Genomic DNA, 12,752 nt, shown 5'->3' with positions numbered 1-12,752 from the left:
TGTAACGGTGAACAGACCTATAATGAATTCACTTTTATAGTAAAGTGATTTTGATTCCTTGTAGTTTTAAAACATATCATGAGCTTATCAGATATAACAAATTATGTTCACTATTTATTGCTTGCACTTTGCTTTGAGCATGTTTTACTGTATTATATTCTTAGAATAATGTAAAAGGTTGTGATTATTTGTTTTTTAGAATGTGCAAGTGTTCAGGTTGATGAGAAAGGAGAAAAAGTGCGTCCAAACCTTAACCGATGTATCGTCATTCTTCGGGAAATCCCAGAAAGTACACCAGTTGAGGTAAAATTGAAAGTAATGTTAGATTTATAAACAAATGTGGTGATAGAGATTTGGAGTATTGACAATAAAAAAAAAAAGTTCAATCATTTAAAAGGATGTGTCAGTTTTGATGTTATAGGTTAGGAATTTCATACATATTCTAACTTGGGTTTTTAGTTGGTGAGTGATTTTTATTAGTATGATATATGTGTATAAAAAATTTTGATTTTTTTTTCCTTAGGAAGTTCAAGGATTATTTGCTGGCGAAAATTGTCCCAAATTTGTGAGTTGTGAGTTTGCCCACAACAATAACTGGTACGTGACGTTCGACTCGGACACAGATGCTCAGCGAGCCTATCAGTATCTGAGAGAAGAGGTCCGAAATTTTCAGGGAAAACCCATCATGGTGAGAATTGATTTCATTTGAAAAGAAATGTTTGCAAGGAGTTTTTTTCTCTCCGTGCTAATAGGAGTAAACGGGCACTCGTTAATTTTCCTCTTTGGCTGTTTTGAGCATCTTTGATAAATTGAGCTGAGTAAGACTTGGCATGTCTTCATTGTATACACTGCTTGTGCCTGGGGTTTTCCTTTTCAAACTCTTGTTTTGAACATATTTTATCCTATAATTAATACAAAGGGATTGGTTACAAGTTCTAACAACTTTGGAAAAACTTTCCCTTAATATATACAATAATTATAATGATTGTCGAACGAATTAATTACAGTTGTAGTGACAATTGTAAAGTTATACATGATATATATACAAAATAATTCAAAGACACTTATTAAGAGTCTATAAAGATGCATGTACTAAATGATTATACGATGACAACAGTGCTTCCCCCCCCCCCCCCCCCCCCCCCCAATAAAATAAAATAATTTCAAACTCTAGATAAGTATACAAATATATACCATTATGATACACTAACCCCCCCTCCCCAAATTTATATCGTGGAATAATTAAAGATTTTTCAGATTAACTTCAATAAATTACAGTTAAGTCTGAAAATAACCAAGTATGAAAATGGTTATATCACAGATTTGTATAATATATTTATGTAGATAAAACCGTTTACTAAGGGCACATTTTCGGTGGGGACATTACTTTGTTCATTTCATCAGCCACATTACTCATTTAATGTTCCTGATTTAATTGCTAAACAGTAAACTTTCCTAATATAACACAGAGCAGTCGTGAAATATAGTTTCAGGCATTTGTTTTTTGTTTTTTGTTTTTTTGGACAGGTGTGATAAAAACTTAAGCCATTAACCAACCTTGTGGATTTTTTGTGACCTTGTCTTTGAGTTACTTACTTGCAAAACTTCCTGTACATATATTATATATGAATACCCAGAGGCCATAATATAGTGACTAATATAACAGGTGTTGTGTGTATAGACTAGTTGTAGTCAAATAATAGAGTTCCTCTTTTTGTGCCTTTCATACTCTTTTTTTTTTCCTAGTGATTGCATTAATTTAGATGGTGATTAACTTGAGAATAATTAATAAATAGTTATACTTATTTTATGTTTGTTCAGTAGAGCAATTTTTTTCTAACACAAAGTAAATTCTTTTCTGACAAGTATTGATAGACAGTAGTGGAAAGGTCATGTTAGAAAGCTTCATGTATACAAAAATTTCCAATGTCATTGGTATTGTACTTTGTGACAGACACAAGTATACGTGACACTTTTCTGGGCCGTGTGATCTTAATTGTTTTTATATGGCCAAGACAAAAGGTCGTCCAACTTGTTGGCTTGTATTTAATGGGAGAAAGAATCTATTTATACACTTCAAAGGTATTTATGACCAGAAGATAAATAGAGATTGAATGGCCACTATCCGTTTCCTGAAATCGATTAGAATGTTTCTTTACAGGCCAGTAAAAAGTGATTCTTTTTCTAATTCAGTAAATTCCACTGGTGTTGAATTGCATGTTGTCACTTATTTTAAAAGGAAGAGACTAACTAAGAAAAAGAACCTCTTCCTTGTAAAAATTGTATACATGTGTGTTTGTCATTAAGAAAGGGGAGGAGTTTTTGGAAAAAGCAATGGATTGCTGATTAAGATGAATGATAACAAACCTTGTTATTAATTATCCAACATGGATAGGTTTTTTTTGGGGGGGGGGGGGGGGGGGAAGTAACAAATCATGTTTTTACCCAGTTAAACATGTATTCTTACATTACATCACATATATGATGGTACTAATTGGCAAGTAAAAATAGCATTATTAGGAGGTGCAAAGTCAAATTATTAGCAAAATCAGAGAACTAGAGCGTCCTGTCCACAACCATTTGAGGCTCACAATAGTCAATGTTGGTGTTTTTTTTCCCACTCTTGATTCGTACTTTCTTTCATTATCTGGAAAAATAGGGCCATTCACAAGTATGCCATTTCTATATTGCAGAATTTCTTGCACTCATCAAAAATATGTTTAATTCTGAGTCTCATCTAAATAACATTGAAACATATTGATGTGATGGAAGCCTAAGAAAAACAAGCATGTTTTGTATATGTATGTATGATATGTTCTGCAATCACTGATATATTTTTACAGGCAAGAATAAAAGCTAAGCCATTGATTAGAATGACATACTCCAGTAATGGGTACAAGAGTCGATATCATCAGCAGTTACAGCAACAACAGCAGGCCCAGGTAAGAAACTGTTCACTTGTATATATTATATGTCTCACCTGTAAACTTTTATAGGTATCTTAGATGTTAAGTGTTGTAATTTAAATCTGTTTGTAATATTCACCTATCAGTATTTATTAAGTTTAACATCTGCATGTGGAACATTGATAAATTAAATACTTAAGAATTTGGCAAAATGAATTGTGGATCTTAAACTCATCATGAATTTGAACTCTGACTTCGATATCGTGAACACCAAAGGCTTTTGACACTCTCACAAAATTCAGAAAATCAATCAGAAAATTTTAGTAATATCTCCCATTTCACTATTCAAAAAAAAAGTTGAGAATTAATGCAAGTTCTATGGTGAAATTGTCATAATTTGCAACAATTCTAGATTGTCAAATTTCCTCTCTAGGTAAATGCCCAAGCCATGCAGCAGGTTGTACAGCCAACAAGTCCATCAGAGTCCCAGGCTACCGTGGCAACCATGACAAGCCAGCCCTTCTCTACCCAGCAGGCCTCTGTCCCCCTCATGTCCAGCGTGCCCCAGTATATCAATGGACATCCGGTAAGGCACTCTTCAGTATAAATTTTTAGGTCTCATTTATATGATGAGATAAAGTGCTATGATGTAAAGGAGGACCAGGGTTCATGTTTTTGCAGTAACCAAATCAGAATTTTTAATTGATTTTTTTTTTCAAATGGAAAATTAAAAGGTCCTTTCTGAAAGTATTGTTTTCTTATGAGGGGTAGGCATAAACTCTGGATAGCAATATTAATGAAATTATATATATTTCTGTAAAAGATTCACATTCAATGAATTAATTCTTGCAAATTAATAAACATAAATTTCTGCAAATTAAATTACCTTTATGTACAATGAAATTATGAAAATTGATTTACATATAGTGTAACATTTATATTTGTATAGAAAGATGACGATGAATAAAAGGAACAATTTCTACTGTTGAATTTAAGCAAAAGTTTCATGGTAGCTAATTATTGTATTTTATTTTTCAGCTTCCATTCTTTGCACCAAATCCACTCCTCTCTCAATGGCCGACTAGTCCTACACTACTGGACCCCAGCATGGTAACTATTCACCCACTTAGTGTTCAAAGTTTTGTCAAAATCTCTCCTTTAAGAAACACTACCTGCAAGTTGTGTAGGGTAAAGGCTTATTGCAGTTTTATATTGTGTATACTCTTCAAAATTGTACAGACTGTGAATTGGTAATTAGAGATTCTTCATCCTTGCATTGTATTGTTCATGGTCCCTGGTGTAATGTGACCTCTAAGCCATAAGTAATACTCCTGCTATATGATTTGATATTTTTCTCATTTTGTTGAGTAGAAAGAGAATATGGTGTATTCCTGTAAAATTTTATGTTTTTATCTCCCAGGGATGAATTTACTGCATGTATTGTAAATGGTGATGTAAACATAATATTGGTGGATTTTGCTTTTTGCTGCTTTTTTACTATCCATGCTTTTGCTATGTATGTTGAACTATGTGTTACTACATTCCCACAGAATGAATCTCTACTGCAGGTGCTGGCCATGAATGGTTATCAGCCCACCTCCATCAAGCTGAACACTACTGCCCCAAGGCATCAGTACAGCAACATGAATAGAAACAGGTAATGTGCTGCAGATGGTCCATAATAAAATCTGAAAAGAGGTATACAGTAAACGAGTCTAGCAGCAAGAAAATTAAAAAAAAAAAAAAAAAAAAAAAGATCAGCATCATGAAAGGTTAAAGTAAAAATGAACTGTGAATCTCAACTTAGTTTTGATTATTGGGAACGGACAGCAAAGTATACAAATAAATTTAAATAAAGAAAAGGAAATTGGAAAGGATTTATAAAGAACTGGCCAGTAACTATGGGGGAAGGAGTGATTTGAGAAGTCTGAAGCAGAAATTTTGAAAGATTACAGTTTTCAAATGGTTGCATGCCTTGTGTTTTTGGAAGAATTTTTAGAGAAGAAATTTTTTTAGCAGGAAACAAACAAAACATGTAATTACTAGGGATGTTAGCACAAACACACAGACAAAGGCAATTATAAAATAGGTACAGTAATAAATGGAAGTTGTTTTGCTGTAAATGAAACTATAAACTACAAACTAAGTTCAGTTCTAAGTGAATATGGAAATGAGTAATTTTCAGATCTCAAAGGATACTGCAAGTCAGTTTACAGTATAAGTAAGTCCTTGTAATGTAGGGAAATGTTTTTAGAAAAAAAAGTTAAACTGTGACATTAACATGGATTTTTTTTCACAAATAGAAATAATGGTCGACCAAATCGACCAAGTAACCAAGAGAGGATGGACAACCGACCGAATTATGAGAGAAATAACTCTATCAACCATAACCGAACTAGTCCAAGACACCACGACAACTCTCAGATGTCTCCGGCTCCATACTCGAGCCGAAACCGAGGAGAGAACAATAATCATTCACATGGCTCAAGCATGCAACAGCAAGGGCACAATAACTTAGACACCAATAATTCCAGTATCTCTTCTAGTCGACAATCAGACGGACTTCCACCTGTTCAAAGGTTTTTTAATGTTTTTGTCAGCAGAATCAAGTATTATTGTACTCATTTCAAGCAATATTCATGTTAAGTGACAAAACTCTTTAGATAGCTAATGGTAACATGGAACAATATGTGCAATGCTGATTACAAGATATTATCAGGAGTTAATATGAATTTTGGGTTGAATGTATTCAATATTTGCTGTCTGTACAAGTTGATATTGACTTTTATAAGTGATGTTTTACAGGGGCTACAGAAGTCGGCGTAGACGTGAAGAAGATGGAGGTCCAAGAGTGAGTATTAATCCCAGATTTTTTTTTTCTAGATAAACGTTTAACAAGTTTTTTTTTTCAACAGTGTGTCGTTTTCATTAACATTCTTACTTACTGTTTACACAGAGACAGCTGCCATCCAGAGAGAAACCAGCAGCGGAGACTCAGTTTGATCTTGAAATAAACTCATTCCCTCCATTACCAGGCCCAGTGCCAGCAGTACGTATAAAAACAGTAGCAGATTGTATAGATTGGCAGAGATTACACCGTTATGTTACTGTACTTAAGCTGATTTTATTGCATGGTTGTCCAGCTTTGCTCCAGATATGATCTTCAGAGCTTCATAAATCTTGATTGTGTATTTGTATCACATTCTTGATTAAGTGAAGACATTCTCTATCACCTTAAATGGTGATTTGTGTAAGATATGAAGACATTGAATGTTATCTCTTGATTGAACCTATCTTTTTATTTTTACAGAATTCCTCATCTTCTAATAATGAAGTGTTTGAAAGCAAATTATCAGATGTTGTGAAAGGTACTGCAAAACCTATAGTGCGAGAAAATGTAATAAAACCACAAGTATCGCAACCTGTTCAACAAAGTAGCCAATCACAGCACTCGGAGCCTGTCGGAGTCCCTGCCAACCCCAGGCCTCCGACTCCTCCCTCACAACCACCAAAAGACAATTCTAGCAATAATTCTAATAATAGTGCATTAAATGGGGCAAGTGCTGGTCCCGCCCCAACAGCTGTTGTTGCCTCTACTAGTTCCTCCGGAGGCAACGTTGCACCACCTCCAAGGATACCCTCACCTCCTGCTGTCTCCCCCCAAAAGTAAGTGGTTTCTATTATTGATTTTTTTTTTAAAGAATGTTTTATGAAATATTTGATACATGAGGTTAAGGTAATAGCTGATCAGGAAAAGAAAAAGCTTAAATGAAGATTCAAGCAAAATCATAAGATTTAAACAAAGGTGATGCAGAGAATTGGTTGTACATTTTATTGATGGAGAACGTGTATGTAGAAATCTGTTGAGAATGGAATGTAATAATTAATACACTTCTTTCAATCGATTTAAAGTAAGCAATCGTTCAAAGTATAAATTTTGAAGTTCAATTATGATCTGAGGTATGAGTGTTTCAAAGATTTTATTTATATATATATATATATATATATATATATATATATATATATATATATATATATATATATATATATATATATATATTCCCCCTAAAGTACAACAAGGCTACAATTTGTAAACTTAAAAATATTACAATTTTGTACTGTGTAAATTAGGGCTGTCACGAGTACCCGAAATAACCGAGAACCGCAGTCCAAGTTGCTCGGTTCGGTTTCGGTTCTATTTTTCCAGATTTCTGTTTGGGTCTGGTTTATATATTAGAGTTTGTTCAATACAAAAAATGGCGTCGAAATCGAAGGAATGATGACGATAACAGTGATAAATTAACATCACAACTGAAATCTACTTCATTCCATGACAAAACACTTGTCACGGAAGTATTAGATAATTACCAAAAGAGCAGGAATGGTCAGGTTGTGGCTAATAGTAGGCCAAGTAGTTCTACACACTGATGTCTAGAGTTCGCATGGTTAAGACTTGTTTTCAATGTAAATTTAATGTAACAAAGATTTTTCAAGTTAAATTAATGAAATTAAGGTTTAAAATAGATGTAAATAACCGAACCGAAAATTTACAGAACCGACCCGACCTGAAAAATTCTGGAACCGTGACAGCCCTAGTGTAAATCCCAAATTTGTTCATAGTATGGCCTGGATAGAGCCACAGTAGGGTTTAAAACTTAAAATAGGAATTGGAAATCATTGTCATTAATTTGTCATGAATAACAATGTTAAGCTGGTGAACATTGGTTTCTGAGTGAAATCTCAGAAAGTTTACTTGGAAAACTGTTGACAGAAGTCGGTAAAAGAGCATTTATTTTTTTTTCTTTCCATAGACCACAGAAACCTAGTAGTAGTATACAGGAACCTGTTGTAAATCATGTTGATGTGCATGCCTCAACTGTTTCAAAATCAGCCCCTGTCAACCAAGTTAAAGCAGTAAGTCAACTTTATGTTACTCTGTTGACAAACTCAAATTATTTTAGTAATAGAGAAGGGAAAAAATGATGTTCAGAGTTTGACTTTTATTAAGGAACGTTTGACAATTCAGATTATTTCAGAACAGTTCTTTTTCAACTATTGTTACTTAATTTTATGATTTGACATTTTAGCAGATTTCTGTTGATAACAACTCACCCGTACTTAGTTTTATGATTTGACATTTTAGCAGGTCTCTGTTGATAACAACTCACCCGTCAAACTTTCCTATGCTCAAATGGTGCAGCGTGGTCGTGATAGTGATTCGGCCCCAGAATCGAAAAATAATTCAGACTCTGAATCAGAGAGCGTACAGCAGAATACGCTGAAGGAACAGTCACAGGCCAAGACATCCACTGCCAAGAAAGACCAAACACGTAAAGACTCCGAGCTCCCTAAAGAACAGCGCCATTTCAGTGGACGCCGCTCCAAGGAAAACCGTGAGAGGAGGGATCGACGTCGAAGTGAGCGTGAGACTGCCCGATCATCTACAAAATGAGATAGGTTCAAAAAACTGAACCTTCGTTAAAGACGGAAAGAAATGATTTATTAGAAACTGCTTACTGGATATTGCCAAAGTTTCAAAAAGGAAAAGGTTCTAAACAAAAATTTGTGAAAGAAAAAGGCACAGATTATGTATAGAGATCACACTTGGATTGATCTGAGAACTAGTCTTGAGACATGCAGAGCAGAATAATTATCCATTTACACTTTCTGTTTCCACTATGTATTGCTCTCTCTTTCTTAAAACGCTTAAAATTTTAGAAATTAATTAAGGTATAATCTGATTTAACTGGAAAAACAAAACAGTTTTTATAATTTACTTTGGATATTTTGAAAATTAAAAGAAAAAATATTTTTTTCTTACTATGGAGATTTTATACCTCAGAAAAATTAAGTTGTGCTCATTTTCTTTTTTCATTTCGCAAAAAACCCCTAAGCACTCAAAACTGCCTAAAGGCTTAGCAGATTGGTAGATAGTGCAAATACCTGGTAGTGCATTACTGGGGAAATTTTTGTTTTAAGAAGCTATATTTGTAGCATGTTAGTGGAAAGTAGTCCCTTGGGACATGAAGGTACTGCAGTGCACATTGTTAGAGGACATTTTCACTAAGTGGTGATACTTGCTGTTGATCTTTATTACTCCAACTGTTAACCAGCATTCAATCATTCATTCTTTTGTCTTTTTGGTGTTGGATTATTTTGTTTCTGCAAGATGTTAATTTTTATTCTCAATATAACGATAAAAATCCCTGAGGTGAAAACCTCCATAAATATATATATATATATATCACAAGACTGGTGCCCCACATGTATTTTAATTCAGTTGATTAGCTGTGAACATGCCTAACTGTTTTGCCACATTGTTATTATAATGCCTGTGTTTATTATTGCTAGTGATCTCCCTAATCAGTTCTTGTCAGAATTTATGAAGTAGAAACCAGAAGATGAAGATTGGTCTACATTGGATAATTTCACAATAACATGGGATGTACATATCCTAATACTAAGGGCAGGGTATTGTAAAATATTGTTGCAAGTAATTATTACAGAATCATTAAATCTATATATTTTGAATTCTTGTAACTAGATAATTGTATATGTTGAAATGAGTTGTAATTTATGGCAGGATTTTGTCATAATGTAAATGATGCAATTTTTTCATTACCTAATAGAGGGTGTACATGTGTGGAAAGTTTCTTGTTGCTAACAGTTAATGGTTGTTGTATAAAGGACAGAACAGAGGGTATATTGAATTTTTAGAATAGAAATTTTCTCCCGGCTACCAATTAAATGGAGCTCATTTTATATTACAAATTAAATTCTGTGTATCATTTAAGAGGTTAATGCTCACACACTAATAATTTTAAATGTTAAAAAATACTTGTTTTTGAGTTTTTTGGATGGGAAAATGTCAAGAGTGATTCTTTGATGTAATTAGGTTAACCAGGTGCCCTCTGTGAACTGATGTATAAAGTGATGTGCAGTTTGCACATATCTTTTGCTTTTTTTTTGTCTGCTTGAAGCTTGCATTGTATAATAGAATGTCTTGTTGCATTTGTTCTTCATTTATTGGTGAGTGTAATCTTGTTGGATCAGTGAGTATGTGGTTGATTTCTTTTGTTTTAATTTCATCATGTTTATGTGTAACATTGTCTTAATGTGAGGATTTTATGCTGTATAGATGTTGCTGCAACAAAAGAATTTTTGAAGGCAAGAGCCAAAAAGGCAAGTATGACAATGCTGTTCTATTGTCATACAGAACTGTTTCTGGTGGACAATGTTCATATAAGTTAGATTCAGTTAGATGATGGAGAGAAAAGTTGGACAAGGATGTCTTTATAAATCCTTTTGTACACATGAAATCCATGAGTGTAGATTGTAACATGATGAAGCTAGAACTGATTTTTGGAGCATCTGTTATCATATTATTGAGTGTTTTGAATGTTTATGTATTATACATACATGTAGTCTGTGGATGATCGTTCACCAAGTCATTTGTTATATTTACCTACACTTATATTTTAATGGCTGCTCTGTTACATTCTAACCTCAGTGCTTTAAAAAATACCCCCCCCCCCCCCCTTTGACTTCTTAGTCATAGCAATGTATTACACATAATTAAGCTCATATCCAAACAGTTTTAAAAATTATCTGAAATTGTACTCCATTGACTTCATAACCATGGTTTTAGGAGAGATTTCATCCCTTTCTTATTGTTATGTCCTATTGGGTTAAGGGAAGATTCAGAGGAGGTAATTTTCCCTATGAAATGCATTGTTTCACAGGGAATAGAGGAGAATCTAAGATGGCATACTGTATTGACTGATTTCCTGTGGGATTGGATAGTTTTGCATTCTGTTTTAGGAGTGAATGTTCACCACTGCTGTGGTTTTCTGGCCTGTGTTTTTATTGCTGTTTGATCTCATAGGGGCTCCTTACTAGTATCCCACTAGGGTTTGACCCAGTACATGTAATGACATGCCATTGGATGAGGGTGTTTCTTTGGGATTGGATATTCAAGTATTAAGGTGTAGTGGTGCTGACAGTTTCATTATTTATAGTGCCATTTTTTGTTTGGTTTGACATCCTAAGATCAAGTATTTGGCATCTACAATTCTACATCCCCATGTTGTGTTCATAAAATTCCTCAAATGGATGTCAGTGATAAAAATATTCTGTCTTTCTCCTATAATACTGAGTTGTTTTTTTTTTTAGGGCATTGGTATTAATTTGATGTTGGTTGTTTAAAAACATATTTGCAAACACGACAAAGTGAGGCTATTATAACAGTTTGGAGGAAAGAAAACTGATTCTATAGAAAGGCCCATAACATGGAGTAGAGGGATAAACAAGGTTGTGAATACCGGTACTTGTATTAAATGCTTTAATTGTGGGTAAATGATGATATCAGTACTACATGGATAAACTATCGTCATATCCAGCATTATTTTAGATGTTACCCCTCAGTGTTTTCATCTCAATAGTTGTAAACTAAAAACAGTGCAATGACCAGCTTCATTAATGAAATTCCAACTCAATACTGTAATGGTGCCTATTCTCCACTGTGTTTGCTAATTTTAATTGTGCAGCCATATAAGTCCATGTAGTTCTATTTGGGAATTTGAAAACATGCAGTATTGAAATGTTTGTACATAATTGGATGAAAGACTTGAAGAGGGTGGAAGTTTAATTTCCCTGCTTTCTGATTTGATCAGTCATTGACATGGGTGGACAGTCATTTTCATAAAGATTTGTCATAATCCTATTCATTTCATTACCTAAATTATTTTCAAATCACTTGTTCAGAATTAATAGGTCTCTTTCAGGAGAAAACATTAGTGAGTACATACAGTGTACTTGCTATATATAAATCATCAGAATTTAAAAAAAAATAAGATTTAAACAGGATGTGTGCTTCCAAATGTCCCAATGTTGGATGTAAAAATCAAATGCTGCAAAAATGTGTGATTCAAACCACAGAACACCTTTACCAGAAATCTGTACAGTTTTGGGTGCATATATAGGTATGCAAATATGGATATATATATTATTATTGTTATTTATTATAAACCATTACTTGGATTTGAATGTCAATTTTTATCAGTTCATGATTTTTTTGCTCGATTTTCAACAGCTTATTTCATAATTGTAAGAAATGTGGACTTTCCTTCCAATCAAGTGATTTTGTTCCATGTACATATTTTTGCCGCCAGCCTATAGGTGTAAATCATGTTAGATTGTCATGTATTCAGAAATTTATCTTCTTCAATTTTTGTTTGATCATTTCTGTGCATGTATTCGGTGAGTCAAAAGCGTGTACAAGTTTTGTATGTATGATCTCATTGAAAAGACAAAATACAACAAAAATGTTTGTCAAGTATTTATTTTTGCATTTAGTGTACTGTTTTGACTGCAATTTTAATTCAAGTTTGTCTTTACCAACAGAATTTGTCAACCTTAGTAATTTCTAAGAAAAGCATTACATAGTATTATTTTGAAGTTGCAAAACCTTTTAAAAGACGACTGTAACAAAACCATTGAATTTATGCAGAGAGCATTTAGCTGATAATTTAAAGATTTTATTAAAGTCACAATTTATTGATTGTAATGTATTTGGGTAACAACAATTACTGTGAATTTCAACTTGAAAAAAAAGTACAATGGAATTAAACAGGCATCCTCATCAGATTTTGTTGTTTTCAATTGAATTGCTCCCTGCTTTTACTAAAAGGGGGATATTAATTGTTGTCTGTTTGTGACACTTCAGTTTCTGGATGATATCGCTAAAGTCGTGTAGATTTTGCTATAGAATATTTTATCTCTTGTTGACCTTGAGGGTCATCAAGGTCAGACATTGACCTTGAGGGTCATCAAGGTCAGACATTGACC

General features: G+C 33.5%; 1 protein-coding gene across 5 annotated transcripts in view; it reads left to right on the top strand.

Annotated features, from left to right (window-relative positions):
• LOC133178987 (la-related protein 4-like) overlaps positions 1–12,549 on the top strand; it is a 43,368-nt gene extending 30,819 nt beyond the window's left edge. For 2 of the 5 annotated variants that reach the window (XM_061313652.1, XM_061313655.1), the window contains 12 exons: positions 200–303; positions 524–688; positions 2,844–2,942; positions 3,340–3,492; positions 3,945–4,016; positions 4,457–4,563; positions 5,210–5,485; positions 5,712–5,757; positions 5,863–5,955; positions 6,217–6,572; positions 7,718–7,820; positions 8,050–12,549. In XM_061313652.1, coding sequence (XP_061169636.1) covers positions 200–303; positions 524–688; positions 2,844–2,942; positions 3,340–3,492; positions 3,945–4,016; positions 4,457–4,563; positions 5,210–5,485; positions 5,712–5,757; positions 5,863–5,955; positions 6,217–6,572; positions 7,718–7,820; positions 8,050–8,358 — 1,883 coding nt within the window. In that variant the 3' untranslated portion in view covers positions 8,359–12,549. Of the gene's footprint in view, positions 1–199; positions 304–523; positions 689–2,843; positions 2,943–3,339; positions 3,493–3,944; positions 4,017–4,456; positions 4,564–5,209; positions 5,486–5,711; positions 5,758–5,862; positions 5,956–6,216; positions 6,577–7,717; positions 7,821–8,049 lie in introns of those variants that run through there. The other 3 variants (XM_061313654.1, XM_061313653.1, XM_061313656.1) reach the window with 3 other exon arrangements.
• Positions 12,550–12,752: the final 203 nt, after the last annotated feature.

Source organism: Saccostrea echinata, unplaced genomic scaffold (assembly GCF_033153115.1).
Source record: "Saccostrea echinata isolate AGI-Se365-2 ecotype Australia unplaced genomic scaffold, CSIRO_AGI_Sech_v1 ptg000004l, whole genome shotgun sequence".
NCBI lineage: Eukaryota > Metazoa > Mollusca > Bivalvia > Ostreida > Ostreidae > Saccostrea > Saccostrea echinata.
This window is presented reverse-complemented; position numbering and strand designations above follow the sequence as displayed.